General features: G+C 50.1%; 1 protein-coding gene across 2 annotated transcripts in view; it reads left to right on the top strand.

Annotated features, from left to right (window-relative positions):
* The first annotated feature begins 656 nt into the window (after nucleotides 1–656).
* The window catches only part of ACAN (aggrecan), a 47,277-nt gene continuing 20,161 nt past the window's right edge, over nucleotides 657–27,772 (top strand). The window contains exons 1-8 of one of the 2 annotated variants that reach the window (XM_068695340.1): nucleotides 657–1,043; nucleotides 20,989–21,065; nucleotides 21,593–21,964; nucleotides 22,926–23,100; nucleotides 23,460–23,587; nucleotides 24,183–24,476; nucleotides 26,498–27,010; nucleotides 27,500–27,674. In XM_068695340.1, the coding sequence (XP_068551441.1) occupies nucleotides 20,996–21,065; nucleotides 21,593–21,964; nucleotides 22,926–23,100; nucleotides 23,460–23,587; nucleotides 24,183–24,476; nucleotides 26,498–27,010; nucleotides 27,500–27,674 (1,727 nt within the window). In that variant the 5' untranslated portion in view covers nucleotides 657–1,043; nucleotides 20,989–20,995. The remainder of the gene's footprint in view (nucleotides 1,044–20,988; nucleotides 21,066–21,592; nucleotides 21,965–22,925; nucleotides 23,101–23,459; nucleotides 23,588–24,182; nucleotides 24,477–26,497; nucleotides 27,011–27,499; nucleotides 27,675–27,772) is intronic. The other variant, XM_068695341.1, reaches the window with a different exon arrangement.

Consider the following 27,772-nt stretch of genomic DNA (forward strand, 5'->3'; position numbering starts at 1 on the left):
GCGTTTCTCCCCCGGTTCTTCCACAGGCACAGCTTTTGGACAACTCCTCTCCACATCAGCCTCACTCCCCTGCCTCCATACCACTCATCAGTGACCGCTGCTCCAGGTGCTTTCCATGTCCTCACAGTGAGCATCCTCTCCCTCTTCCCACACCTCCACCACCTGCCTCCCCCTCTGCCCCGCAGAGCCCCCCGGAGAGGTCCCCAAACTTTCTTCTCTGCTGCTGTCTGTGGGCTCCCCGTGAACGTGCCCCGTTGCTGGTGGGCCAGCAGCGATACTGCCTGCACTGCAGACACGCGTGCTTTGCTCAGGTTCCTTAATTAGCTTCATGTTATTTTAGTTTGCATAAACCACGTTCTCTTTTTATTACATAAACTATTTCTTCTCTCTCAACCACTTGTGGTGCTCCATGTAGTTTGCTTCCAAACCAGAGGGCTAAATTTAATCCCCCACTCCCCATTCAGCTTTCTCCATTTACAGTATTTTTTTTTGGCAATGCTTTTTTTTTTTTTCTTTTTCCCCTTTCTTTTCTTTTCTATTTTTTTCCCCTCTTTCCAAGAGGCTGGGCTTCCTTTTCTGTCCTTAAGCCCTCCTATTTCCCCCTGCCCCCTGGATGCCTGCCTACCTTTACTCTAAAATCCAGAGGAGGATCCAATACACTTAGTTTGCCAGCTCTTCAAGAGGTATCTAAGGAGGCTGACAGGAGTTTGATGGTCTCTCTTGCAGCCAGTGGCAGCTAATGTGGTCTGAACCCTCTCTCTCTTTTTTTGCCATTCACACACAGCACTTACTCTTCAAGCCTGCTGCTGCTGCCACTGCCTGAAAGGACCTGAAATACCACACAGGGAATTTTGATTTCTTCTGGGGAACCGGGAAAAAAAAAAAAAAAAAGGCAGGAAAACTCATCTGGAGATTGCGAAGAAGACATACAGCAACAGCAAGAAGTGGCAAGCTCTTTCCGTCCTGAACGCCAAAAAACACCTAATTTCTCTGCCAGGTGTATGGGACTTAGATTCTCCAAGCACTGCACTGAACTGTTAAAGGTAAGGGGTTGCGCTTTCCTCCCTCTTCTCTCTCTTTGGGATTTTTTCCTTAACTTCCCCACTTCTTTCCTCGGTGCTCTATAGGCGCGGGCTCTAAAAAAGTGGATTGTCTCTTTCCCTGGTGAGCAGGGATGCGAGGGAAGTTGCACGCTGACTGCTCCCAGGGTTTTCCACGGAGCTGCCCTCCTGCCAGCAGCGCTGCTGTGAGAGGAGCCTGCCGGGATCCTATGGGGCCGGGCTGCCAGCAGCACCACCGTGCCGGCCCCACAGCAACCCCTGCAGCTATGGGGCTGCGGGGGCACGGCCCCATAGCCGGAGACTGGGGCCATGCGCCGAGTTTGTCAGTTCTTGGGCGAGGGAGGGAAAGCAAGGCACGTGGCTTGGGACACCGGGCATCCGATGCCACCAGGTGGGAGCGCAGAGAGGGGGCTACCCCTCTGCCTGCTCCCCAAATGACCGTCAGTGTTCCTGCACGATGGATTTTGGCTGCTGTCGGTGGCATTTCTCATCCCGCTGCTGAGCGCGGGGCAAGGAGGCTGCGGCTGAGCTCGTTTGTCACTGCTGTCCCAAACCATCACGGGCTGTCTGCCGGTGACTGCTCCGCTCGCTGCCACCGCATCGCTATCGAGAGCATGAAGGGTGCTCTGCGGGCTCGTAGGACGTGAAGCCACAGGTCGGGGGGATGAGAGCAGGAGGAGGAGAGGAGATGGGATCGGGGAGGTGGGACGGTGTGCAGCATGCGTGCCACGGCTACGAGCGAGCCCATGGCACTGACAGCAGCTCCTGGATGGTTTCCAGAGCGTGGTGCTGGGCACTGCTTGGTGGCTGCCCCTCTCCAAGCTGATTCCTGGCTGAAACACATTTTCAGCAGTAGCTCAGCAGTAGCTGAGCTCTTCTCTAAGAGCAGGCAGAGCAAAAAGTTTTTGTTCTTCGGCGCCTCTGTTGGAAATTTCTCCTTTTAGGTCACTCCCTGCTTTTTAAGACTTTTTCGCTTAAACTTTGTGCTCAGCAGCAGCCTACCCTCTGCACGTAGCGGAAAGCATGCTTTGTAACTCTGCCCTTTCGAGATGTTTGGCCAAAAAAATGCAGTTTGAAAAGTTCTCCCGGTTTTCTAAAATAACTTTGCCAGATGTGGGAAGGGGGGGGAATATCCCATGATGAAATAGTTGGGTGAGAGGAATTTTTTAGCATTCCCCGCTATTTTCCTTTTTGTCTGCGAGCTCCAGATAGAGGACGCTGACTGGGCAGAGGGGCCAGGGGTTCGGGGACCGATTTGGTGGGCTTTCAAGACCCCACGGAGGAGATCTGTTTGTTTCTCTGCTTTGGTTGTTTGGTGCTATATGTTTTTGCAAAACTTCTGAGGCTGTACCCACCCGGCAGGGCAGACGGGAGGTGTTTTCCCTCTCCGAGACGTTTGGAGGTGCTGTCAGAGCGCAGAAGAGGGAAGCATCCCCACTGCCCTCGCTGGGCCAGGGATGTTCCCGTGCTGCCTGCGGGCTCTCAGCAGCCCCAGCGACCTTTAGGGAAAACCCCATCTCCTCTGCTTGAGCTCCTGCTTGATGTTTCCTACAACCACTTCCACAGACAGAAGCAGGGTTTGACAGCAGCGAGAGGACGGGTGGGCAAAGAGAGCCCGGGGGTCAGGAAGCTGAGGAGATTAACTAAAATGCTGCAGACTTAGCACCGTCAGTGTAAACGGCAGCTCCTCACTGTAAAATATGACCTAACTGGAGAGAAATGTTAGGGGATTTGGGGAAGGAGAGGATGGGTGGTATCATTTAAAAGACAGAAATGAATGAATGAGCATGTAAACTGCTGTTCTGTGCTCTGGTATTGACCAGAGATTTGTATAACGGACAGAAAACCTGGGAACTCCAAAATCCCCTCTGTTACTGGTCTCTTCTCTCTTCCTCTCCCTGGGGCAGCTCCTCCTCAGCCATAAATTGCCCAGGCGCGGTGACTTCCCTGCCTCCCCACACTGCCCTACACCCAGCAGGGACACGGGCTGGTGGAGGGCCAACTGCTGCCCATTCCACACTCAACAGGACCTTTCTTAGCTGCCTGAGACATCTTTTCCACCGCCACCTGCCGCCGTCTCCCCGCCGGCGGTGGGACGGCTGCTCCATCGCAAGCCCAGCCTTCCCCAGCCTGCCTCCCTCTCCTCCTCCTCCTCCTCCTGCTCCCCCCGGCAGCCTCCACGTGTGAACAAGCCGGGCTGTGTGTGCTGCTCGCAGGCAGCTTCCCAGCAGCAGCAACAAAAGCCGTCTTCATCCCGGGTCTGGACCACATACGGAGCCAGAGCAGGACGGCTGCGGAGCAGCCCGCTGCATTCAGGGCTGTTTAAAGAGGGAAAGAGAGAGAGAGACAGCAAAGAGAGGGAGCTGTTATAGATATATATTTAAAAAAAAAAAAAAAAAATACTTGAGCCCTGTGCAACAACGGAAACCTTACAGTTTACTTTTAAAAACTCAGTGCTTCCTTGTGCGCGGGCAGAACAGCCCGGCCTGTGTGCGCGGCGGGGCTGCGGGCGCTGCCTGTGTGCACAAGGCAGGGTGTGTGCGCCGCTGCCCCGCGCCGCGCTCAATGGGCTCACAGTGCCGAGCTCAAGAAGCTTTTTGTTGGCTTCATGAATAGGCGGGGGGGATTTGTAGTGTTCGCCCGGGCAGCCTTTTTTTTTTTTTTTTTTTTTTTTTTGATGCTTCGCACTGAGATTTTTCCCTCCAGCGTCTTTTACGACGGGCTTTCCCTTTTTAATAAAAATTTCCATTTCTCCCTTGTGTGATGTTCTTCCTTCCCAGTGGTTCCTCAGCACAGACTGGGGAGCAGAAGGCTGGGGGAAATGATAAGGAAGGCCAGAATCCTTTGACTTGGGTACCCCAAAACCTTCCACACGTGTTAGCTGCTGAAATGTGTTGAGGTGCCAAGCAGCAGCCAAGTGGACCGCCTTGCTCAGCTCTCCTTGCCCTGCTTTACAAGCCCCCGTGCAGTCACTGTGGTGACCTAACAGCCCTGATGGCTTCACCTGGAGCCACATTACAGCCCCACAAGCAATCGGGGGAGATGGTGGCACCTGGGGGACTGGGTGTCCCAGTGGCTCTGCCCCTCCTCAGGGAGGAAGGCTTGCTGTGCTGGGAAAGCAGGACACCCGGAGGCCTATTTCAAGCACCATCGTCTGCGTTTTCACCTTTGTAGTCACTCTTTGTGCCAACCAAGGCATGGCAACTCGTGGCTTTTCTCCAGATGCTGGCTCAAGCCGGAGCACAGGGGGCTCATGTGGAGTAGGAGAAGTTCAGGAGAGGCCCAGATCTCAGCTGAGGGCTGTACCTCACTGCTCAGCTCCCCCCAGGGGATCGGAGGCCTCCTCGGGGTGCAGAGGCTTGTGCTGGCCAGGAGTGGAGCTTGCTGAGAGGAATTTGGGCGATGGGCTGTCCTGGGGAAGGCAGGTCAGCACTGTTTGTCCTCCGTTTGCTGTTAAAGTCGATGAAAGTTGACCACGCAGATGGCCCTGGTTACCACCATCTTACCTGGGCATCTACATGGGAGCTGGGGATCTTCTGAAGCACCTGGGTCTCACACGGGGTGTAAGGAGCTGAACCCAGCAATGGAAGGTGCAACAGGGGCCACAGCAGGCAACGGGAGACAAAAGGGCATCTGCGAGGCAGAAATGAGGTGACCAGGACAGCAAAGTGTTTCTGGCCGGGTAGGGAAAGGACTGCTCACGAGTTAGGCCCGAGAGTAAAGCTGCCTGTCCAGCCATGCCCAATAAACCTCGCTTACATTAGCGGGAAGATATGGAATGTAAATACTCATGCTTCAAGGCACAAGGCAACCACTAAATGCCTAGTGTCAAAAGGAAACTTCCTCCTCAGCAATTTCTCCCCTGTTTTTCGATGATGAGAACTTTGCTCTGAAGCTGGTGATACGGATCTTGTCCAAGACAGGATGCTGGCCTGGACACACCACTGGTTTCATCTGGGCTGGCAATTTCCAAGTGCTTTTGGCTTCTACAATGCCCTTGGTTCACACTAGGCAGAGGACTTGGACAGGCAATTAACAGTCATGACAACCGCTAAAGGACAGAAGGAATTGTCTGTGAAGGCCACAGGAGAGATAGATGTGACTTAATAGAGAGAAAATGAAATAGGAATAATTTGAAAGGAAAATATATATATATATTCTTTAGGGGAAACTAACAAAAAATAACCAAGGAACTGAGTCTTAGATCATGGACTGAAGGGAAAAAGGTGTGCAAAGGAAACGTGGAGGCCAGCAGCTGATAAACAGGTGAAAATGATGGCGCTGATCCCTTCCAGCTGGAGCTCCCCTCCCTCATTCACACCTCCTCCAGGAGAGCCGTGCCCAGGACTGAACAGCCCGTAATGCACAGCAAAACCTGCTGCTCCTGCTGGGATCCTGCATGGGCCAGAGATAAATCCCTGCCACAGCCCTGGAAGTCCCCAGTCAGAGCAGGCTTTGTGCAGGGCAGATTCAGCCCGGCTGGCATAACTCTTCTGGCTTCAGAGGATTACTCGGGATTAGCAGTGCTGTGGCACAGCAGCTAAGGGTAATTAACATTACATCATCTGTACCACGGCTTCAAGGTTGAAATCATCACGTAGTTCACATATTGGAAATTACAGGATGGCTTTTGTATGAATGATTAACTGTCACTGTTACTTACCCCAGAAAAATAGTTTCTGTGGGGTTTGGTGTATAAATAATACCCTGTGTCTTCATGGTGCTCGGCTTCAAAGCAATGCTTCAGTGCTGTGCTCTAACGAATACCCTCCCGTTCTGTAATGACTGGTCTGCAAATGATGTCTTTTCCTCTGCCGTAAATTATACCGTGCAGTTACTGCTGCTATTGCATTCCGTCTGGTTAGTAAATAATACTCTTTACCTACTATTGTATCTGGGGTTTAAATAATACCCTGTCCTCCCACAGTACTTGGCATCTAAGTGTCACCCTGATCCTGCATGGTGCTTTGGAGAGCAGAGAACATCCTGCTGCTGCCGAACAAATTGCAGCCTTCCTCTCCGTTGTATTTGCCCTCTAAATATTACCCTGCTGTTTTATATAGCACTTATTGTATAAATAATACCCTGCTGCCTTGTAGCAATTGATATGTAAGCGATACCCTCAGGCGGCAGGGCACTTGGTCTGCTAATGCTGCCGAGCGCACCAGCAGGAGGGTGCAGTGCCTGAGACGAGGCTGTGTGCAGTGTGTGCCCATTTCTGCTCCTAAATTATTCTTGTATCCAGCCCTGGTAGGCAGGCACCCATTCCTTTACACCTTTCGGACGTACATTTGGCATTGTTTGGGGCCATTCTCTCGTTGTAGCCACGTAGGACATGCGTTATAGGCATGAAGATCTCAGAGGCAGGGAAGCAGAGATCTTCCTTTCAGTTCATTCCCAGTGCTGTGCTTACAGCTCTCACTGGCGTTCCCAAAGTGACTTCATATTACCATTACCACTCCAATCAAGACAGCATTGAGTTCAGTGTGGGCTTCAAAACTTTCCTGATAAATTCTTGGGTGAGTTGGCCTCTGCTAGACACCCCACTGCCATGGCAAGGTGCTCAGCCAGGCACAGCCAGCTCAGCCTTCTCTACAGCACCTTTTGAAGAAGGCAGGGCTTATAGCCCTCCGTCTTCACCTACATTCTCCATTACAGAAACTATGTTTTCCCACAGAGACCACATTTCAAAGAGTTAATAATCTTTTGTCATTCCTTCTGCTAGCCCTACCACGAGTTCTCCTTTAGTCAAGGGAAGGTTTGTTACTGAGGTGGTATCTCCAAAAGCAGCTGAGAATGCTGGAAAGCAAAGATGCTTTGGCTAACACAAGCCTTTCTTCCAGCTTTTCAATCCGTCTCACTTCTGCTACTTCTGATCTTGTTTAGGCCAGTTTCAGACAATTGACACCACCAGCTGACTTAAAACTGCGTTCCTCTTGACTTTGAATAAGCACATCCAACCAGTGTAATAAATAAATAAATGAAAGTACTTTATGGATATTATGCTCAGCCCTTTCACAGCTTGCTCATGCTGCACTCTGAGTAACGCTGAAGCTTTTCTCATGCCTCCATTATGTATACTAGGGAAACTGGCGACACTGGAATACAGTGGTTGGCACCTTCTCTTCAATTCTGGCATGGTTTATTACCAATTTCTTCTAATCTCCAAGTTGGTTGCTCTCTATTCCTCAACTGCAAATGCAGCTGACATTGTGTATAGAACTGTGGTGCCTCATCCTTCAGAGATGTCTCCCTTATCTGTGCTGTTAGTGTAATTAAACAATAATATTTTGAAACTGATTGGGAATGAGAGTCGTTAGACACTCAGATATCTGATTGGATTTATTTCCCTTATAAAATTATGTCCTTTTCCAGAAGTTGCTTTAGGGACTCAAGGACACATCTTGCAAAGCAGCAAAGTGCCCCAAGACACAGAAAAGCACTTCTGCAAATTCCATTGAGTGCCGCAGACATCCTTTTGCATCTTTAAATTCTGAGATACCGTGGACAATTGGGCAGGTTATCAGACTTTTACAAAGCAATTTTGACATTCCCATAACTCTCTCAGTAACCACTGGAGAGTACACTGTAAGAATTTAATCTATTGCTGCTGTATCAAAACTTGTAATCAAAATCTTTGAAAGCTCAGCTCAGAAGCCATTTGCTAATTTTCTTAATGACCAGCAGTGCATGCCTTTCTTGCTTTCCAAAATACTCGCTTGTACTTATAATTCTCTTTTGTGACATCCCTGCAGTAGGAAGGACATCACATTGAGTCTTTCAGGAAGCAAGCACCCAGCCCAAGGGGAGACAAAGTCCAACATGACTTTTGAACATCCTCAATGCTGCAGCAGCACAGGGGGCTCTGAAGGCCCCAGATGTTGGCTGGACAAGCCTGGGGTCTGCAGGGACTGACCTTTCAGGGCCAGAACCTACACCCTCTCACCTTCCCAGTATAATTCCATTAGAAACCAATAACTTGAAGCAGGACTCACTCAACCACGTTTGCCGGAATGCTCATCCTAAAAGCTAGAGAACATTTTCTTTTTGAACATTTAACAGTCTTACTGAGCATCACCCCCGTTGCGTGGCTTATTTATGCAGCGTGGATTGATGAGTATGAATGTCACGATGGCTTTTTGGTCACAGCTATGGAACTGCCACAATCTGCAGACTGCTCCATGACGGTGCCCAAATGTTATGCATGATTAGATCCAGTCCTCCTACTCTGTGAGAGCCAAACAGGATTTTCCTTGCTATGTTGTCTTATGGAATTAATTCTTCTGCTGTCTGAAAGCAGAGAGCTCTGTGCGAGCTTGTGGGGATTGGGAATTCCTTTTGAGTGCTCTCCCTGCTGCCTGTTTGGGGCTTTCAAAGAGTTACGTGTCTAGACTAGGTTTTAAAACCATAGCTTGGGTTTAATGTCACGAACCTCAGGGTTATAGGGCCTCGTTTCTACTGATTCCAATGGAAACTGGATCTGGCTGCCAGATAATTTACCTACCCATCTTACTGGGAGAATTACAAGATAGCGTGTTTAAAACAGATCATTATTATTTGTCTTTGAATAGGTCTTTTACGACAATAGTATAAAACAAATTTTATTTGTTTACAGTTTCTCTGGCTAGTGCTGTGTGTCTGAGTCAAAATACCGGTACAGCATGCTCCAGGGTCCGTGTTAGAGCCCACATCTCTTCCATCACTGCCTGAGCGTATTTGCTGGTTTGAAGCACTTCACTAGGCAGTTATTTTGCCTACAAGGGGATCTGTGTTGGTGCCTTTCTGTTTCCCCAAAATGTGGGCACTGTTGGTTTCAAACTGTTCCACATAGCTCTGGAAAAACAACATTTTCTGTTGCCTTTACAGAATGCTTCACCAAACACTGGGCAGCGTTTTGGCTCTCCCTCCCGACCACATCTCATGCATAGGAATTTATTTGCCTCTCAGAAAACTTTGTATTCCCATTTAATTGCGTTTCTGGTTTCCTCCATACCTCGCTTTCTCTTTTTGAAGGTATGACATATGGACTTTTCTTAGCAAACTGTAGATTTGGGCTTAGCAGCACTGGCTCTCCAAATGTCTGTGGCTTGTGTTTAGGTTAAATTTCTTTCCCATTGCAGTCTGCACCTCACTGTATGATTTTATATTTCATGTAAGAGCCTTGCTTTGTTTCAGTATTTCCATGCTCTCCCCAAATTTACGTTTGTTGGGCTTGGTCAGCTGCATACTTTGTAGATTGTGAGATCTCTGAGGCAGGGGCTGCTGTCTGTCTGGGCTGGGGTAATTCAGTGGAGCCCTGAGATCTGAGCTGTAAGGAAATGATTACTGATGTGCATTCAGTGACCCTCATCTGAAACTAATTTTGGGGAGGTTAATTGTCTCTGCCTTGCTCTCTCTTTCAATGTCATGTCATCACAGTTGCTTCCTAAGTAACACCAAACCAATGCCTGATTATAGATTCAGATGCATGTAGAGAGAGCTCTCTGTATACATAACATACATTCACGTCAAAGAGTTGGGCTGTTATTAAAGTGCAAGGTTTCTATTCTTTCTTCAAGCTAATTTTGTCATGTGTTTGAAGGAAACAGTCCACTGAGGCTTTGAAAGATACCGAAATCCCCCTTGGAAAAAAAGCAGAAGCCTGTGCTTTGTTTCTGGCTTGAATGATAGTTCTCACATGATTAAGTATTAATCCTTTTATATTTGCTGCTAATGTCAAAAAGTGGTTTTTGTTTGTTTGGTTGGTTGGTTGGTTGGTTTGGTTTGGTTTTTGAGGAGCTTTCCTGGGGAAGTTTTGGACTGACAGAAAATGGAAATCTCAGCCAGGGAACTGAAACCCTTCTGCCAGTTATTGCCTCCCCCATGCTGAGGGTTCTCCTTCTTGTTCCTGCTGGCGGGATAAGTACATCACCCAGAGACTCACGTGCACTCTCACAGAGGGCCAGGACAATTTTTTAGGCATCCTTCCATCACCTTGCTCCTTCCCTTCCAACTCCTTACCAGTCTCTTAAAGTAGAACCCAAAACTTTTGTGGTCTCTGATGGATGGTCTTCTCTGAAGCAAACCCCAGGCAAGCCTGTCTGGCTGTGAACAATTTTGCTGCTATCTTCTCTCTTCTTTTGTTTCCTGCTTTACAATTTGGCTTGGTTCAAAACCATCAGTGTTGTAGGAAAAAAAAAAAAGGAAGATTTATTTTCTGCCTGGAGCCCCAGCTGATTTCTGCCTGAGAAGAATAGAGCAGGCTGAACCAAAGGCAGGAGTTATTGTTCGGATGAAACAACTTGACAAGTGAATAGGGGCAGTGGAGCAGTGTCCATGCCCAGCAGGGCTGCTCCCAGCAAGGGGAGCTGAGCATCCCTCGGTGTTCCCAACGCAGCGAAATCCCCTCGGAACGATGGGGCAGGGCAGATAACTCCATCCCCCTAGAGGAACAGAGCAATAAATAGGGACCTTATTGACTGAGCCAGGCAAATCGAGTTAAACACGCGCTGTGTGTCTTGGCCGCGAGGGAAGAGGGCACCGCATGCCAGAACAGCCTCCTGGTATGTGAGGTGCGAGCACACAGAGAAGGAAGGGATTGTGCAGGGATGGTGGAGGGCAACCGTGTGCCATGAGATGGAGTCAACGGAATACCGGGTGAATAAAGGGAAAAGAAAAAAATGAAAGAAGAGGCAGGCCAGGGAGATTTTAACAGGTTTTCAACATACTTATGGGAAAATCCATACACTGCCTGGGAGGGGTGTTCTGTACAACTTTGCAGGTGTTTTGGTTTGGTGATGCGGCTCTTGTACGAATGGTCTCTCAGAGGGCTGCTGTGCTCCAGGAAGAGACCTGACATAAAGGCTGACATGTCCAGCACAGAGAGAAGTGTGGGTTAGGAGCCAAGGGTTACCAGAAGCACCAAACTCTTCTTGACCTCAGCCCGTCTTTACAGTCTGAATGTGAAGTCTGTGGTCCCAGTTGGTATGACGTGTAAACCAGAAGGCAAGCCTAGCCCACTGCCTCCGGAACCAGGGCTCATCAAATCAGCCTTAGAGACAGACAACTTTGAGGAAAATCTGCTCTGAAATTTTGGTAAAGCCCTTCTCCAGACAAAGAGGTATGAGAGATCCTTCATCAGCAGTAGCAAAACTCACGCTTGCATTGCAGCTGGGGGTTCACATTGCTGTTGGAAGATGTAGCTGAGGTCTTTGTTGTAAGGTGATGCCTAGAGGCTGGTGAATAAAGGCAAAAAGGCTCCTCCCCTCCTGTGCAAGGAATACATGTGAACAGTTTGTGTGCATGTGGATTTCTGAGGAGTTGCAAAGAGTTGAAGCATCTGGAAACAGAAGAAAATAATAATCCTTTGCTTCTCCACTGGAAATATCAGTGATCTGCTCAGGAGAAAGAGATTCTCCTGTGTAGAAAAATTCTGGAGTTTTGGAGGAAAAAAAAAATGCCAAGAGATCATTAGATTGCAAATCTTGCAGCTTATTTATGGCAAGTAGTAATGCTCGGACTGCAGGCTCTGCCTCCTGAGCAGCACATGGCAGGATGTCTCTGCCCTTCCCGGCCAGTAACCAGAAAGGCCCTGGCCCTCTCCCATGCCATTTGCCCTTTTGTCTTCTAGGTCACCCCAAAGGGAGGATGGAGTCGAGATTCCACCTTCCCAGCAGAACTAAACTGTGCATGTCTTGAATTTATGAGACAGGAAATCTATTTGGGAGGAAAGTTGTAGCTGAAACAGCCTCGTTGAAGTAAATCTAAGCACAGTGTTTACACAATGTCTGGAATTAATGCAGAGAAAACTTTCAGGTGCCAGCTTTGGAAAGAGAAAATGGGGAGCAAAAAGAGGCAGATACTGAGCTTGTAATGAAGCTCGAAACTCTTCCACCAGGGTGGATGGGAGGTGGTTTCCCACTTCGGTGGTTTGCACGTCGGCAGTGCAAAGGGCAGATAGGATGTGTTTCCTCACCTATCTCCTTTGTGTCCAAGCAGTGACAGTGGGAGGATGGTTTGTGTTGCCAGCTGGGTGTATTCACCCAGACATGCAGTTATTGCAGAGGCCCTGCAGCCATGCACAAGTTCACGTGGCTCTTCCCTCGAATCTAACTGTCTTGATTTGATTTGATGTTTTCTCTCTACCTGGAGCAAGAGGAAAATGTGTGTACGTTGTGAAGCTGGCAGCTGGTATGTCTTTTCTAGTCCTGCCCAGTGCCTCGTTAGGTGAATTTTCACATCACGTTTCTTAGGAGCACACACGTTCAAACCAAGGCAATTTTGGGCAGCTGAGTATTGACAGCTATCAGGTTTGGGCAGTAGCTAGCAAAGTGAGTGGAGAGTTTCATGCTTAGGTCTGTGTGCCTATGGATTCTGTACTGACACAAGGTCTCAGGGGCATTGTGGAAAACTTTTTGTCCTAAGTGCAACGTCAGCTGTGAAGGGAAGCAAGGCTTATGTCCATGAAGCTTGAGCCAACACAGAAGCGTTACTGAGGCTTGCTTCTCTGCAGTCACTTTTCTATCTTGTCCTGTAGCCTCAGGAGCACATTTTCTCATTTTTAAGGCTGCTTCTCTGCACAAATGAGGTTTCAACCCATACACAAGAGAAGTGAAGAGGCAAATTCTGCACAAGTGACCGTCCCCAGCACAGCCTGTGCACCATTCACAGTCTCCAACAGAGCAATGGCTCAGCCCCCAGCAGGGCAAATATCTGCTGTCCATCAGCTGGGCTTTACCCATCCTTCCCTATCTCTCTCAGCATCTGCAGAGAACCTACCCACCTGTTTAGCTTTTGCCTATTTGGAGTACGTGGTGGTTTAGAGAGGGTAAGTGGTATGAGCCTTACCATGTTAATGGACAGAGGTTTTTCCACGTCCCTTTCTCCTGCTCTGTACCAGGCATAGGTAGCTCAGGTCCTAGGAGCACAGCAGCAACAGCGTTGGGATTTCTCACTGGGATTTATGGGGAGACAATGCATCTGAGCAGACTTGGAGAGCCACATGGCCAAAGCTGCCACCTTCACACTTGACATCCTGAGGGAATGCAATGTCTCAGGTGCCTTCTGTGTTTCGGTGGTTTTCCTCTCTGTGTCTAGAAGAGGTTTGCTCAAGGCTGATGGCAGCTCCAGAAAAGACGCGTATCGTTACTTTCTTTCTATGGGTTATCATTTTTTACCTGCCTCTTCCACCAAAGAAGAAGAGTGATGGGTGGCTGTCATTCCCAGAGACACCATATCCTGGAGGAAAGAGTTTGCCAAGTCCCAGCTCTTCTTTCTGGCTTAAATTCTTCCTTGCAAGCCAAGGGACACACTCCAATTACAACTGCTGTGTGTAAAACGGGGTCTAAGGAGGGTTTATGCGTAACCACCCTCCCATATCTAAAAGCTAGATGCTGAAAGAGTGCTCCAGGCTGCCCTACCACCCAGCAGACAAGTGGCTGAGCAGCTCTTCAAGGGTTCTCAGCCAAAACATCTATTTCATATGGACATGAATTGCTCTTTAGAAGGTTTTTTCTCCCCTTGGACCGGAGAGGATTCTGAGCAGAAGTTTCAGCCAGTCTCAAAGGCTCATTGTTGCCTTGAATTTAGAGGCTCTGGGGGCTGTGAGTGTGGCTCTTGCTTTCCACGTTGGGCAGACACTCAGAGCCACAGCAGCTCAGGAGTAGTGCTGACCCTGTAGCTTGCATGAGAGACTCCAGCTGCCATCTGCTCACCAGAGGGGGCATCTTGAAGCTTCTCTGTCCTCAAAGGGCAGGAAAATTGCCCATGTGTGTTGCAAGTGACAGGCAGTTTTGACCTTCCTACACGAGAACTAGTTTGGGGGTGGCTGGTGGCAAGGTCTGCCTGTTTAGCTTGATCTCAGGAAAAAATAAAAAATGAAAAAATGGAGAAATACTGCTGAAGTTAATGGAGGTGTAATGTAAAACCAGTATAAATCAGGGGAGAATGAGAGGCATTCTGTGGTAGTTACCAGAAAAAAGATAAATGCTTATAAAGCTTTTTGTGTTCAGCCGGCCATTAGTTCCAGACCCAGCCTGAGCCTGGGTAGCTAACCAAGCCTCGCATCCGACTGTTTCGGTTTGACCAAGATTTCCTTTGGCATCCTGCTTGCTGAAGGCTTGTCCACACATCCTTGGGTATTTTGGCTCTTCCTGTAGTGTAAGTGCAATATAATTAAGCAAACAGTCAAATTATAACAGACTGGAGCTCTTTTATTAAAGGAAAGGCCATAAAGACATGGAAAATGGAAAAACACTGAACCAAAATTACAGGTCGGGGCGAATTTGGCTCTTTGTAGAGGAGGAGAGAGAGGAGCTCTGGACCAGACGATATGGCCGGGGGGCACGCTGATACCAGCCCCGGGGGTGTGAGCAGAGCTGCGTCTGGCCACGGTCGTGCCTGCAGGAGCAAGGGGTGCTTCAGGACAGGAGCCAGCTGAGGCTCCAGCAGAAACCTGACATTTTTCCTAGTCTTCAGCCGCCGTTCTCTGTTTTCTGTCTTGCACGCTGAGCACACCTCGGCGCTGCCAATTTGCCATCTCGTGTAGCAATGCAGGCAGCCAGCGGTGCGGGGCTGTCAGCGGGGAGGACGACATCCCTCGATGACACAGTATCAGAGCAGTAACTGCCGTGTGTCCTCCTGATTGGGGAAAAAAGGGCTTTATTGTTCCAGGGATGGTTTCAGAGGCAGAGCAGGCGGGAGCAGCATCCAAGCTGCTCTGTACATAAAGACCTTACTCTCAGAATGGTTTGGAAGCCAGACAGAATGGAATATTTCTCCTATTTTCTTTACAGCTGAAAAAACATGAAAAATCACAGGAGTGCATTTATTACCGTAGTTCAGTTCCAAAGTTTGCCTTATTTAAAAAAAGAAAAAGAAGAAGTAAAATGAGTTTTGCCCACCCTCCTCACTTTTTTTTTTCTCCCCTTCCTTCCCTCCCATTTCCTGGACCTGGCTGAGGTTTTTAACAGAAACGCTCTCAGTCTTGGGAACATGCAGGGGGACAATAAGGTGTTTGTTCCCAGAGATCATAGAGGAACGGTCTGTAATTTTACACGGGAGAGGTGAAACCACTCTCGAAGGACATGGAGCACGCTGCTTGACCGGGCATGAGGATGCTCCTGATGTCTCTGCTGGGTGGTGGTGTCTCCTCCAGCCTCATCGTGCCCTCCGTCCCCAGTGCTGGTACCTGAATCAGCACTGGATGGAGGTGTCCTAGGGATACTAAGGTCTGATGGAGAATAAACAGGGAATGGAAAACTAGTTGAAGAGAGAGAGGCCAAGGCTAAATGACTACTGCTGGTTTTGACTCATGCTCAGGAGCCTCTTTATATCCACAGTTTGAAAGGAAATGTTGTCTTTGGAAAACACCTTTATGCCCAGGCATATCTTCGAGTTAATGAGTGGCATTTTATTAGCTGCCAGAAACAATATGTAAGTCTATTAAAGGTCTTCCAAAACTGAGGAACAAGGAAGCTTAAAATGACCTGTCCACCCCCGTCCAAAAAAAAAAAAAAAAAAAAAAAAGGACAACAGCAGGATTAAGGGTGATGAAAATAAATTTAATTGCAACAAGGGTGATTAACGTGGTATGGAACAAGCAAAGGCCACAGGAGAAACTGCAGATGGGACTCAATTAAAATAAACTAGAACAGAAAATGCTTTCCAGCAAGCAAACAAGTTAGACTGTGCTGCAAGTGGGCCATCTGGCTATTTTCCACCGCACAGTCTTACTCTGTAGGCACTTTGTTGGGCCTTGACTGCAGTGACTTTTCTTTTTCTTGCTCTCTCCAGATTCTTCAGGCCTTTGAAAACCTGGGGACAGGGTTGGAAGAGTAAGGGATTAAACCTGTCTGCACATATGTACACACTTTCCTCCACACACACTTAGATTCTCAAATAAACATATTTATATGCAGCCAATTTAGGACAGCCTGCACACAACCTGATACAGAAGCACGGCCTTAGGCATAAAATAAAGTGGCAATAAACTCCGGTGAAAGGGACAGTTGTTCTCTGGGGTGGAGAGCTCCTGAGCCTACCAGCGTTTCCCGGCTCTGTCTTTTTTGGAAAAGTGAGAGCTTTCCTGAGCTCTTCCTGGCCCGGGCTGAATCGGAGAGGGCCTTGCTCATGTCCCGGACATCGGTTAGAGCAGGTAGGATGGCTGGGATTTCTGTGGCAGTTCGGTTGGATTATTCTTCCTCCAGGCTGCTTGGTACCTTGCACAGGGATGTTTGTTCTGCTGCAGAGGGGTGCTGTGCAGCGTGTCCCACCTGCCACAACAGCTCCCTGCCCCAGCTGTTCTCCAGCAAGAGCAAACGGAGCATTGCCAGAGAGTCCCTTGCAGGGCTGGGGGGTGTTTCTGTAGCATGGACCTTGCAGAAAGGGCAGTGTGAGCAGAGCTCCTTGTGGTGGGTGTGTGCTGCAGGAATTAGTCCCTCCCAGTGCTCCCTGATAGATCTTGGACAGCCCCGAGTTAGTAACTCACCCTAGGAAGAGCTCCACCAACGTGTCTGCAGAGCTTCATCTCTTCAAGGTGTTTATATTTTCTACTAGGAGGTAAGAACCTTGCCACTGAATTTAAGTGATGCAGCGACCTGGTAGCTCCTATGGGTTTTGTAGCCCACCTTTTACTATCAGCCAGGTTACCTTGTGCATTTTCAAAAGAACAGTCAAATGAAATTGAATCACCAGAAACCTGTGTTATTTATAATATAAAAGGTGGAGGCATTGCCTGTGTCCCCAACACTCCTCTCCTTAGCTGTTCAGCCACCATGGGGCCACCACTACGATCCTGAGCTGGTGATGCTCCGGGCTTTGCTCTGCCTTTACTCAGCCGTGCAGCTCAGGCACGAGCCAGTGTCTGTGAGCACACACCTCTCACGTTGGTTCTCCCACGTGCTGAGCTGTGCCTTCGTGCTCCTTGAGCATGGCTCATCTAATCTAAACCCAGACCTCTGTAGAGAGGACATCCTCACCTGAGCTGATCACCCCCTCTGTGTGGTCTGCTTGAGAATGAGAAGAGCAACCCAAATCCCCTGGCTAGGCAGACCAGGTCTCCATCATATGTGCGATTGGTGTTCCCTCAGCAGATCGCTGCTTTTCTTTATTTAAATCCAGAGCTGCTCCTTGAGGCAGCTGTTTGCTGGTTATCACACCTTTGGCCATCATCACGGCATTGCAGCACGGAGCCTCACTGTAACAACGGGACGAGGGTCACAGGCTTTCCCAGCACCATGAATCCTGCGTGCAGGCTCAGGGCTGGATCTCTCTGGTGTGCTTACGGGGAGAGAAGAATGGAGATCAGCACTGCAAACAGCACCCGGAGGAGTAGGTTGGGTTTCTTCCTGCGGGGAGTCAATGCTTTGGCAGAGCACACCCAAAACATTATTATTGTGATTTGTTAACCACTGCTCACAAGGAAAAGGCATTGCCTCTGGGTTCTGTGGATTTTTTTTTTCCCTACAGCTAAGCTAATCTGTGGCAATACTGCAGGTCCCAGCAGACATCATATGAAGCTACTTTTTCCATGTGGAAGATCATGCTGATGATCTTCAAGCCTTCCACAAGGCTTGAATGAGACCAGGAGCTCACAAGCTTGACTTAGCTTTTGGGACACACTGAATTTCCTCCATTTAGGGCATTTTGTTCTGTGATGTCCCACTGATGTATAGATGAACCCCCTCTCTAACTACCCACTGCCAATGCACACAGAAACAACAACTGCACGGGACTCAAAGCAATAGTAGTGTGCTGCAGACAGGGACCCTGAAAGAGTTTTCAGCTCCCATTGTATTTCAGTGTCTCTCTTTCATTTCTCATGTCGCTGACAGGGCAGGTTTGGGATGGTGCAAGCAGAAATTACCTGAGCCCAACCCCCAGTTCGTTCCAGGGAGATGTCCCTCAGGTGAGCTCAGGCTGCTCCGTGGTGGAAGCAGTGACCAGGAGGGCTCTCGATGCCCAGTCCCCAGCTGTTTGTGCCTGTGGGAAGCATTCTTCTAAGGAAACAAGAATATGCTTCAATGTTTGGATTTTTTTCCTCCCAAAGTACAAAGGTTTGCCCAAATGCTGAAGCTGTATCTGCTTCAAGTTCCTTGCAGTGCCTCATGTGTCCGCAGTGACTGATCTATACCCTGAAGGGGCTCCCCAAAATAAGGGTTAAGCCCTCATCCATCCCTGTCACTGGCAGCTTACCCCTAAATCTCTTTCTCCCTCCTGATGCCTATCCTGTGCAGACTTCAGGGATGGTTGGCTTAGACTGAGGAGGGAAGGGAGTTAACTTCACAGGATGTCTTTTTGCCTTCGATCCTACAAAGCAGTTAAAAAATTTGCATGATATTCATGGCTCTTTGTACTGCCTAGAGCCAGGCAAGATTAATAATACAAGAGCAGAGATCGAAACATTGATATATTTGTATTCATGAATTTTAATGTCAGAAGAAACCATCCTGGGCTGATCTCCTCTGTATCTAGACCCTTTGAACTTCTCCCAGATAGCTCCGTATGGAACCCAGTAGCTCACATTTGCCTAAGCCATATCTTCCAAAGAAGTTTTCAAGTTTGGATTTGAAGCTACCAAAGGATAGAAACTCCATTGTTTCCCTCGGTGCCAGTTTCACTGATCCATCACCTCCTGTTTAAAATGTGGGCTTTGTTTCCCGTTTGAGTTTGCTTGGCATATGGCTCCCAGCTATTAGTTCTCGTTATGCCTTTCTGTTAGATTAAAGAGCCCTTCAGTACCCGCAGCTTCTGCTTGAAAAGATGTTTGTGCACTATGGTCAACTTCTCAGTCCTCGCCGTTGTCGTTACAATAACTCGATTCAGGCTTCCTGGTCTCCCCACATCAGGCATTTCCTCCAGCCCTCAGATCCTCGCCCGTGGATATATTCTGTCCTGCTCGCTAGGACACAGCATCCCATTTTCAGCCATGTTCCGCATCCCTTGTTCATCGGTGGATAATTTTTATATCTGTTTCCATTAAAATATTGCAGGCAGATTTATCAGGCACACTTTGAATCATTCCGACTAACAAAATCAAGTTTGGAAGCACCTGTTTTCTCTGCAAGTGCTTCAACTAAAAATAATATTACGGCTTTTCTTCCGTGCTTAATGAATTGAAGTCTGTATCAGATTTCCCATTATTTTGCCCAGAGCTGATGTCAGTCAAGCCAGGGTGTATTTAGGAGGTTCTTCTTTGTATATCTTTGCTAAATCTTGGCACAGCGTTCTGGTGTTCGGGACCTGCCCCAGTGCTCCAGCACAGATTAAAACTGCACAGCAGTGGGCCAGCAATTTACACAGCCAGCTCTGTAAGGACTCCTGGGCACGCTGATTTCAGCCTGTTTATCCAGAGCAGATGGTGTTTCCAATTCTCCTTGCCTGCTGAGGAGCAGAAGGCACTTCACTGTCCCCCACCCCGTCCGATGGGCACATGCCCCTGCCTTTCCCTAAATACTGAGTGCCAAACCCCTCAGCCTCTCCTGCAGCATCACACCATGACACTTGTCTTCATTTCCCTCTGCTGATGGCCTGTACCATGACTGGTGTTTCCCTGGTTCCTATTAAGCTGCTTACACAATTCCTAGCTGAAGAGACACCCAAACATGCACACAACTCCACGGCTTCTCCTGGAGCTTGGCCCTTACCTTGTCTTTTATTCCCAAGCCCAGCAGAAATTGAGATATGTCCAGTTTGACCTTACCCAGCCCTACAGCTGCAACCTTGAGCCTCCTGCTCCTCTGCCAACGTGTTCCAGCCCTGCTTTGTCCTGTTTTCCACCGGTGTAGCTGTCTCTTTTAACTAAGTTTCAAAAAGATGACATTTTGCAATGTATCACGTTGAAATGGATGAGTGCACGGAGGTCAGTTTTTTTCAGAAGCAAAAGGCGAATGCTGGGCTGTACAGGATGAGGTTTATTTTTGGCCTCGACTTGTGCCAGCGAGGATATTTCGTGGCCCTTTCTGCCAGGCCGATAGGCATATGCTCAGGATGTTCCCCGCCAGCTGGGATCTTTCTGGACCACAGCAGCGAGGCAGCCGATATTTGGACAGGTGACCGGGAGGAAACTCCGGTGATTCAGCAGGTGGGGTCCTTCCTTCCGAGTCAGTGCTGAAACGCCAAACAGTGCTGGGTTGCCGGAGGATGCGTTTTTTATTGGAAATATTAAAACTGATCCAAGCACTCGTGGCTATTGAAAAATCGGATGATATTATACCTCAGAACGGTTATGAATGATAATCCGTTTAGGATTAATTTAGTTGGTCAAGCCTTTATTGCTTCTGCCATTCAGCGTTGGGAGGATGCTCGTTTCTTTTCCTAAAGATTTCTGAAGTAACAGGTGGCTCTGACTCGTTGATGGATCCCAACAGGATATTTACTGGGTGCGTTAGGATGCCCAGAATTGTATCCTGGGGATTTGCTGTATCAATTCCGGATCCATTTGCAGTTACACCTATGTATGCTGTCGGTGCAATGAATTGGACCAAAGCACTGTAACCTTTGGCTTTTTCACCATATGGAAGCAGATTTCCCTTCAGAGCATTTTAAGGTGTACAAGATATATCCAGGCATCTGTCCTGAGAGGCAGTGCTGGCTTGGATGGAGGATGCTGGTGAGGGGCAGCTCCTGCTGTGATGTGTGATGGTCCCTGTGGTGTAAATACAGAATAACTGGGAGAATTTGTTGGAAAATTGTCTTTCTGCTCCACAGGGAAGACTGAACCACAAGAGACAGAATGGGAGAAAAATATAATAAGTGATCTACAGTGACACTTAGGTCTGTTGTACATGAGAGCATCTGATTTACTTGCCCGAGGGCTCCTTTCCTGTGCTCCCCCTGCCAGCCTCGTGCAGGAGGCAGCTGAGAGCATCACCCTGCCCTGCTGCAGCACAATTACTCTGCATGGACATTTAGCTATCATAAATCCTTTCTTCTGTGTTGTTTCTTGCAGGTAAACTATGACCACTTTACTACTAGTGTTTGTGTGTTTGCGAGCCATCACCGCGGCCGCCTCTGTGGTGCTCTCAGGTACGTGCTGCGGGGTGTGGGGAGCTGGCACCGAGCAAGGTGCTGTACACTGGTCCCAAACCCGAGCGTGGGCATCTCTAGGTGTGCCCCAAATTTGCTCTGTGTACACATGGGGCCCTGCACCAGGTGGCTGCAGCCACAACCCATCACTGTCCTAGTGCTTGGGGAGCTGGAGGGGTAGCTCAGCCAAAGGAAGATTTAGGGGGAAACCAAGGGAATTTCATCATTCCCCCTTTTTTCAACCCTATCAGGTGTGATCTCGTGTTGCGGGCAGTAGGCACACTGCAGTACAGCCCTTCATTCCCTTCATTCCCACGTCCCAACTCCCAAGAGCAACCACGGAGCAAGGGTCATTGCTGTAACTTCCATTTCTGCAAAGCGTTTCCTGCAGACTAGACCAAAAAGGGCTCACCTGAGCGTGTGGGTAGTTTTCATAGCAGACAGGCATTGGGGATGTACAGAAGCACCGGATATTTTGGATAAAGTGCATTACCTCTGTAACCATTGCTTTGTTTGGGAACTGGCAGACAGTAGTGATGGCCTGGAAGTGAAGATACCTGAGCAGTCTCCCCTGCGCGTTGCCCTGGGCAGCTCCCTGAACATCCCCTGCTACTTCAACATCCCGGAGGAGGAGGACACCAGTGCTCTGCTGACCCCGCGGATCAAGTGGAGCAAGCTCTCCAACGGGACAGAAGTTGTCTTGCTCGTGGCCACCGGTGGGAAAATCCGGCTCAACACGGAGTACAGGGAGGTGGTCTCCTTGCCCAATTACCCCGCCATCCCCACCGACGCCACCTTGGAAATCAAGGCGCTGAGATCCAACCACACCGGGATTTATCGCTGTGAAGTGATGTACGGGATTGAGGACAGGCAAGACACAATAGAGGTCCTGGTGAAAGGTGAGACCCTGCCTTTGCTGTTTACTCCCAGGATCGTGCTGGGCAGAAGGGAAGAAGAAATATATGGACAGGGAGGGTGCTGCTCTCCCCATAAGCATCAGCCCTTTTGTTCAGGCCTCAAATAGGGTCACAAACAAGTGAGCAGAAGCCATGGGCCAAGCTTTTATTTCAGCAGGTTAGCAGCAGACTAAACTGAGCAGAAATGACTCATGGCTGAGTACATGGCAATAAAAGGACTTTTCTGGCAGAAGGTGAGTTAGAGGCAGGAGGATGACGCCCTTGTCAGGAGGTGGTGCTGGGTATGCTGAGCTATTGCTCAGAGCAAGGCAGGAACAGGGCTAGCACAAAACCTGTTAATTCATCCAGACATTTTAGGAGATGGGATGCCCTCAGCTGGAGAATTGGTCTGTTCTGGAAAACCTTTCCCCACAGTCTTAAAAAACCCACCCTACTCATAGGTGGATAAAAAATCCTTTTGTTTAAGGATCCTGTGGTCCTTATCTTTATCACGGGTCTTGCTTCCAGCACAGCAGGAGAAACGAGGAGCTTTCTGCTGGGCACAGGCACAGCACGGGCTGGGAGCCCCCACTTTGCCTCCCGGTGAATTTTCCACTTGGCTGGTGCCAGACCAGAGCGTGCAGAGAGCCTTCCCTCAGAAAGCCCCCTGTTTATCAAAAAACACAACTCACATTTTCAGATGATCCAGAGATTTTAAGTGGTATGCCTCGTGTGAAATATTGTTCTTTTTCCCTGGGTGTTTGCAGGAGCAGGGGGTTTGCAGCACCCTTCAAACACACGCAGCAGTCACTGAGTCACCCTGGGCTCGAGATGCTAAAACACAGAAAATCAGCACAAACATCCATCATTTCTCATCCCTTTCTCCACATCCCTAACTCCTGTGGAAGGAAGGGGCTGGGTCCTCCCCAGCAGGCATGCCGCTGATGCCCGTTGTGTTTTCCAGGCGTCGTGTTCCACTACAGAGCCATCTCCACGAGGTACACCTTGAACTTCGAGAAGGCCAAGCAGGCCTGTATCCAGAACAGCGCCGTCATTGCTACCCCCGAGCAGCTGCAGGCTGCCTACGAGGACGGGTACGAGCAGTGCGATGCCGGCTGGCTGGCTGACCAGACTGTCAGGTAAGGGCAGGGCTGTGATGTGAGGGCAGGAGTCCCGTGATGAGCTGCTGGATGGGGGTGGGTGGGATGCAGCTGTGAAATAGAGGGGCTCGTCATTGCTGGTGTGCAGGGGGAGGTGTGGGCTGCCAGGTTTTTCCTACCGGGGAGGGACCTTTAGGAGGAGAGCTGAGTGGATGACAGCTTAACCCCAATCCTTCCTCTCTGATGAACGAAACAGATGCTAAGGAAAGATCCCCGAGTGTGGCTCAGCCCCCACGAGGAGGCACCTTGGCGTGGAGCCCGGGACCATGGTGGGGAGAGCAGGACAGCAGGTCTCAGGGGGTCCCGCTCCCACCTCCCCACACATTTTCTCCCCCCAGGTACCCCATCCACCTGCCCCGGGAGCGCTGTTACGGCGACAAGGATGAGTTTCCAGGAGTGAGGACCTACGGTGTCCGTGAGACTGACGAAACCTATGATGTTTACTGCTATGCAGAGCAAATGCAAGGTGATTTGGGGGGGCGGTTCTTGCCAGGTGCAGGAGCTGCCAAAGCTCTGTTCGTGCCTAGAGCAGACAACAGTGCACAAAGGGCCTAGAAGATGGCAGGTTACAGATGAAAAACACATCATCCCCCAGCCAGGCCACATGTTCTCTGCGGTGTCTTTGTTAGACCTTGGACGATTTTAATGTCAAATGACTAATGCAGCCCAGAGGGTGGGGCTGGACTAACCTCCACCAGAGGCCGTGCCATCCTGCTCGTCTCTCATCACTCATTCAGGGCTGTGATATCCAGAAGTGTCCACCACCCATGGTTATAGTAGGGGCCCAATGAAATATTCAGCACACCAGAAGTGAAATTGTCCTTTATTTTGCTCTTATCCCATGACTCCAGCTAGCTGAGCGTGTTTCCCTTCAGTTATCTACTCCACAAGTCTCCCTTTCTTCTGGTCTCTAGAGATAGTCACAAGGTGGGGCTGCAGCTCAGCTGTAGTGCATAGGGTTTTTCCTCTTATCCACACTCAGGATTGGGAAAGGGGAAAGAGAGGGAACTGGGATTAAACCCGACACCAAATCCCTGTGCTGACGGATGCTCTGCTTGCAGGCAAAGTCTTCTACGCCACCTCCCCCGAGAAGTTCACCTTCCAGGAAGCATTCGACAAGTGCCGCAGCCTGGGAGCGCGGCTGGCCACCACGGGGGAGCTGTACCTGGCCTGGAAGGACGGCATGGACATGTGCAGCGCAGGCTGGCTGGCCGACCGCAGCGTCCGCTACCCCATCTCCAGAGCACGGCCCAACTGCGGGGGCAACCTGGTGGGCGTGCGGACGGTGTACCTGTACGTCAACCAGACGGGGTACCCGCACCCCCACTCCCGCTACGATGCCATCTGCTACAGCGGTGAGTACAGTAAGGGATGTCTCTGTACCCTGCAGGCAAGGAGCAGCTCCTTGGCCACAGCTAAATGAGCCTGAAAAGGTCCCCAGTGCTTTTCTTTTGTCGCAGTGCTCACCGGAGGTTTTTCTGTTCTGGTTTGAAAGAGGACCAGGTGGGACTACCCAAATATTTCTTGAGAAAACATCCAGTAGTGTAGTCTAGGAGCGTGAATTAAATTCATTGTAATAATTCACACAGGCTGATGGAGGGGAGAATTTTCCACTCTTGGTCATTTTTCATCTCAGGCACTGCCAGGTAGTAATTCAGTGTTGCTGGTCACTGAGGCAAAGGGACCTGGTCTGAATCCCTCATTTATGTTCAGGTTGGAAGCAAAGAGTCCAGAAAGTGCACGGGTGCCTGTGCTGTGCAGGAGGGCTCCAGGAAGGGGGGAGCAACACAGTCCTCTGCACCCCAGTGCCCCCACACCTTCCAGCTTCGGTAGCAGACATGGAACAGAGCCCAGGTGCTTTTTGTACAGGACTTTGAATGCTGGAAAAGAAGAGAAAATAGAACAGATCTGACCCTGTCTAGTGCTGTGATGTGGTGCAGACACTTAGTTTCCGTGCTGGGATAAATCAGAGGCTGCAGCAGTCTCTGGCAACTGTAAATGGGGCAAAATTGCACCTGGGAAGTGCGGAGCATCCCTGCGATGCCCTCTTTCTTCTAACTGCACTCTTCTCCCTGCAGCGAGAAGGGGGCGAAGCACAGCTGTGTACGGTCAGCTCAGGGCAGCCAGCAGCCAGCATTCGAATAAGGCTTCCGTCTTTGCAGAAATGATAAGAAGAAAATGTGTTTTGAAACCCTTTTTCCCAGGCCTATTGTGCCAAATAGGTGTGTTCAGTGTATCAGAAGGTCCAAGTGCCTGTCCCTGTAAAACCTCTCAGACTTCTTGGTATCCATCAATGTGGCCAAGCCGAAGCTGGTTCCATCAGCACAGCTCTCCGGTTATCTCAGGGCAAGCATTCAAAACCTCTGAGTACAGCCAGTCCTTGTCTGAACATCTCTGTCTAATTTATTGAACCCTTTAAGATCTAAGAGGTACGACCTAAAATGAACTAGCAGGAAAATGGAATTGGAAGTAAATAGAGCGGGGACAACAGTCTTAGAGGCAAAGCCTGGCAGTGTCTTGTTAGCTCTCCCTCCCCAGCAGATACTCGCCTTGCTGCATTTCCATCCCTCCCTGACCTCAGTTCTGTTTGATGCTGCTCTTTAAGCCCCCATCCCTGCTGTAGGCTGATGCTCAGTGGAGCATCAACAAGCACATTCTCCTACCCCTGAGGGATGTGGCATGTGCAGGAAGGTGATTTGGGAGGGGACAGGTGGGAGTGATGCACTTGATCAAGTGTGTTTGGTGATGGAGGAAGCGTTCTTGGATGTGCTGAGTTCCTAGGTCCTCACAGAGCAGAAGGAGGCAGTGATCCTGGTGAGACTTCTTGCTCTTAGTGTGAGGCTCCAGGTGTCTCCCTGCACCTCTCTTGGGCTCAGACCTGCTGTGGAGGTTTCCCCAGTCCCCTGCTTTCCCCCGGCCACCTTAAATTCCTTGCAGCAGGCACTAGAGGTCAGTGCAGACTTGGATATGGGCAAGATGCTCCCGGGAACGAGAGCTGGGAGGAGAACAGGGAAAGTCCTCTGCTTTCCCAGCTGTGGTGAGTCATTGCCTCGAACTCATCAACAACCAAGGCCAGGCTGGATGGGGCTTTGGGCAGCCTGGTCTGCTGGGAGGTGTCCCTGCCCATGGCAGGGGGTTGGAGCTGGACAGGCTTTAAGGTCCCTTCCAACCCAAGCCATCCTGTGATTCCAAGATCTATGCCCTCCGTGCTGGGCTGTCATAGAGTGGAGAAAGGAAAGCCATGTGTTTTACCAGAACATCAGGATTTTCCTGCTAACCTCACAGCCAGCAAACACCCAGCTCCTCCAAGGCAGCCCCAGCAGCGCACACCTCTCAGGGCTGCTCCCCGCTCACTTTGCTCTGTCTCATGATGCAGGTGACGACTTTGAGGCTCTAGTCCCGGGGCAGTTCACCGACGAGGTGGGCAGCGAGCTGGGCAGTGCCTTCACTGTGCAGACCGTCACCCAGACCGAGGTGGAGCTGCCCCTGCCCCGCAACGCCACCGAGGAGGAGGCCCGCGGCAGCATCGCGACCCTGGAGCCCATGGAGATCACCCCCGCTGCCACCGAGCTGTACGAGGGCTTCACCAGCTTCCCCGATCTCCTCGCCACCGGTGCCACGGGAGAGACAGCATCCCCTGGGGAGGAGAACGTGACCAGAGAGGAAGTCACGGGGGTGTGGGCTGTGCCCGAAGAGGTCACTACGTTGGGATCAGTCACCACTGTCACCACCGAAATGGCAGAGGTGAGCTCGGTGGAGGAGGCCATAGGGGTGACAGCCACACCAGGGCTGGAGCCTGCCTCGGCGTTCACAGTGGAAGATCATCTTGTGCGAGTGACAGCAGCCCCTGATGTCGCCCTCATCCCCCGGCAGCCCATTTCCCCCACCGGTAAGTCAGCACGACTCTGAGAAGACTGAAGATCAGCTTCTAGAAATAACTATTCAGCTGAAAAGTCTGAGCTTCTGCCATCACAGAGGGCACCCAGCTCTCTGGAGGCACGCGGGCCTGTTTGGGGTCACAGGCAGGCTGAATGCCTCCACTGTGGTGGGACAGGAGGGCTGTGGGACACCTCAACATGTGCTGGAAGGGCTCAGGTGGCTGCTGCTTGGGGCTGCAGTGGTCATATCTACATTCCCATGGACATCTGGCTCCAGGGAGGGGGGAAATCAAGGTAGCAAGATCCCAGAGCAGGGCTAAAGAGATCCCCAGAGCATCACCCTATAAAACAGCAAAGCTCAGTGAGTGAGGGATCTCCATCAGAGTGGGTTTGACAGGCGGCAGCCCTTGCATTGCCATCAGGAAGATCCTATCTGGTCACACACCTCAGTTTGGCAGGTTCCTGTGTGCCCTGTCTCACCGTGTCTCCTCTTCCCCCAGGTGTGGTGTTTCACTACCGCGCCGCCACCAGCAGATACGCCCTCTCCTTCGTGCAAGCCCAGCAGGCCTGTCTGCAGAACAACGCGGTTATCGCCACCCCCGAGCAGCTCCAGGCTGCCTACGAGGCTGGCTTCGATCAGTGCGATGCCGGCTGGCTGCGGGACCAGACAGTCAGGTAAAACCATATAGACGTTGGCAAGGCACCCCCTGAAATGACTTTTCAGCCATGAGCTTGGGGCTTCACTCCGGTCTGCCCTGCTGCTCTGATCGTCA

This window comes from Anas acuta, chromosome 12 (assembly GCF_963932015.1).
Source record: "Anas acuta chromosome 12, bAnaAcu1.1, whole genome shotgun sequence".
Taxonomy (NCBI): domain Eukaryota; kingdom Metazoa; phylum Chordata; class Aves; order Anseriformes; family Anatidae; genus Anas; species Anas acuta.